Raw genomic sequence first — 1,067 nt, 5'->3', positions numbered from 1 at the left:
CAGAAAAGAACGATGATGTGGATTATTCAAAAGTTTTAACCACAATCCTTATATTAATGCCTTAATGCATTCAGTTGTTACCTGGGTTAACGTGAAACTCAAAGATAGAAACAAAAGGATTAAGAGTGTAATCCAACAAGTTAAACAAGAGAAATTAAACGAGTTTGTTGTCAAAAGAAACTTATATAATGTATATAAAGTCCCTTATCTTAAGAGATTGAAGAAAAGTAAAAGAAAGAAAAGAGGTAATTATAATAAGAGTGAGAAGAACTAATTAACAAAATTTTGGTACAATTAACTTAATTCCTCTCTTGATAAGAAGAAAAGTAGTAGTAATTATAGGAAAAGAAAGAGGAATTAGGTAGTCAAAGCCACAAAGCGCCAGCGTCCTTTAGGATTGGAACCAATTCACCTGAGATATGAGTCGCCATCACTCTTTCCAACCCTCCAAACAACTTCCCTCCTACGAACACCGCCGGGAACTGCACCGTCGCAGCGCCCAGGTGTGCGGCGACGGCGGCCTCGTGGTGCTCGTCCACCTCGTAGACTGGAGGGTTGACTCCAAGGCCTTGTAACAACCTCTTGATGACGTGGCACATGCAGCATCCACGTCTCCCAATCACTATCACTGCGTTCTCCGAAACTAACTTTGCCACGCTGGCAGAATCCACACCTGCCCCCCGCACTGCGAGGGGAAGGTCACGTGAGTCACGTGTGTTCGCATGGATCCAGGTTCTATAAGGGATTGCTTGGTGCATCGTAGAGAGAAGGAGGTTCGTGAAGGAAGCGAAGGAGAAGGGGGTTGCAATGGAGGGTAGAGGTGGAAATATAAAGACAGTTTTGGTGTCTGGAGAGAGAAGAGACGACTCTAACGTCAACGGCGGTTACGCGCTCTATTGCGTCACAGCTACTGTGGGTGACGTTATGTTGCGTCACCAGCTGGTCAACACATTCCTGGAAGTTGCAATCGCTGACGTGTAACTAACATGGGAATTGCATTTCGGATATAATTATTCCTTCACACTGTAAATGACAAGTCTTTATTAGAAGCTAAACACAATGGATAA

The 1,067-nt window shown here is 43.6% G+C and overlaps 1 protein-coding gene across 1 annotated transcript; it reads right to left on the bottom strand.

The window, feature by feature from the left end:
* Nucleotides 1-228: 228 nt before the first annotated feature.
* On the bottom strand, nucleotides 229-820 carry LOC130958208 (glutaredoxin-C9). The gene has a single exon (XM_057885183.1). The coding sequence runs from the start codon at nucleotides 756-758 to the stop codon at nucleotides 366-368; it is 393 nt and encodes a 130-aa protein (XP_057741166.1). The 5' UTR covers nucleotides 759-820; the 3' UTR covers nucleotides 229-365.
* Nucleotides 821-1,067: the final 247 nt, after the last annotated feature.

The sequence above is a fragment of the Arachis stenosperma genome, chromosome 10, assembly GCF_014773155.1.
Source record: "Arachis stenosperma cultivar V10309 chromosome 10, arast.V10309.gnm1.PFL2, whole genome shotgun sequence".
Lineage (NCBI taxonomy): Eukaryota > Viridiplantae > Streptophyta > Magnoliopsida > Fabales > Fabaceae > Arachis > Arachis stenosperma.
Note: the sequence above shows the minus strand (reverse complement) of the source record. Positions and strands in the feature narration are given on the sequence as shown.

Excerpts from the sequence above, each read along its gene's own strand:
- LOC130958208 (XM_057885183.1), bottom strand. The coding sequence starts at position 758 with ATGCACCAAGCAATCCCTTATAGAACCTGGATCCATGCGAACACACGT.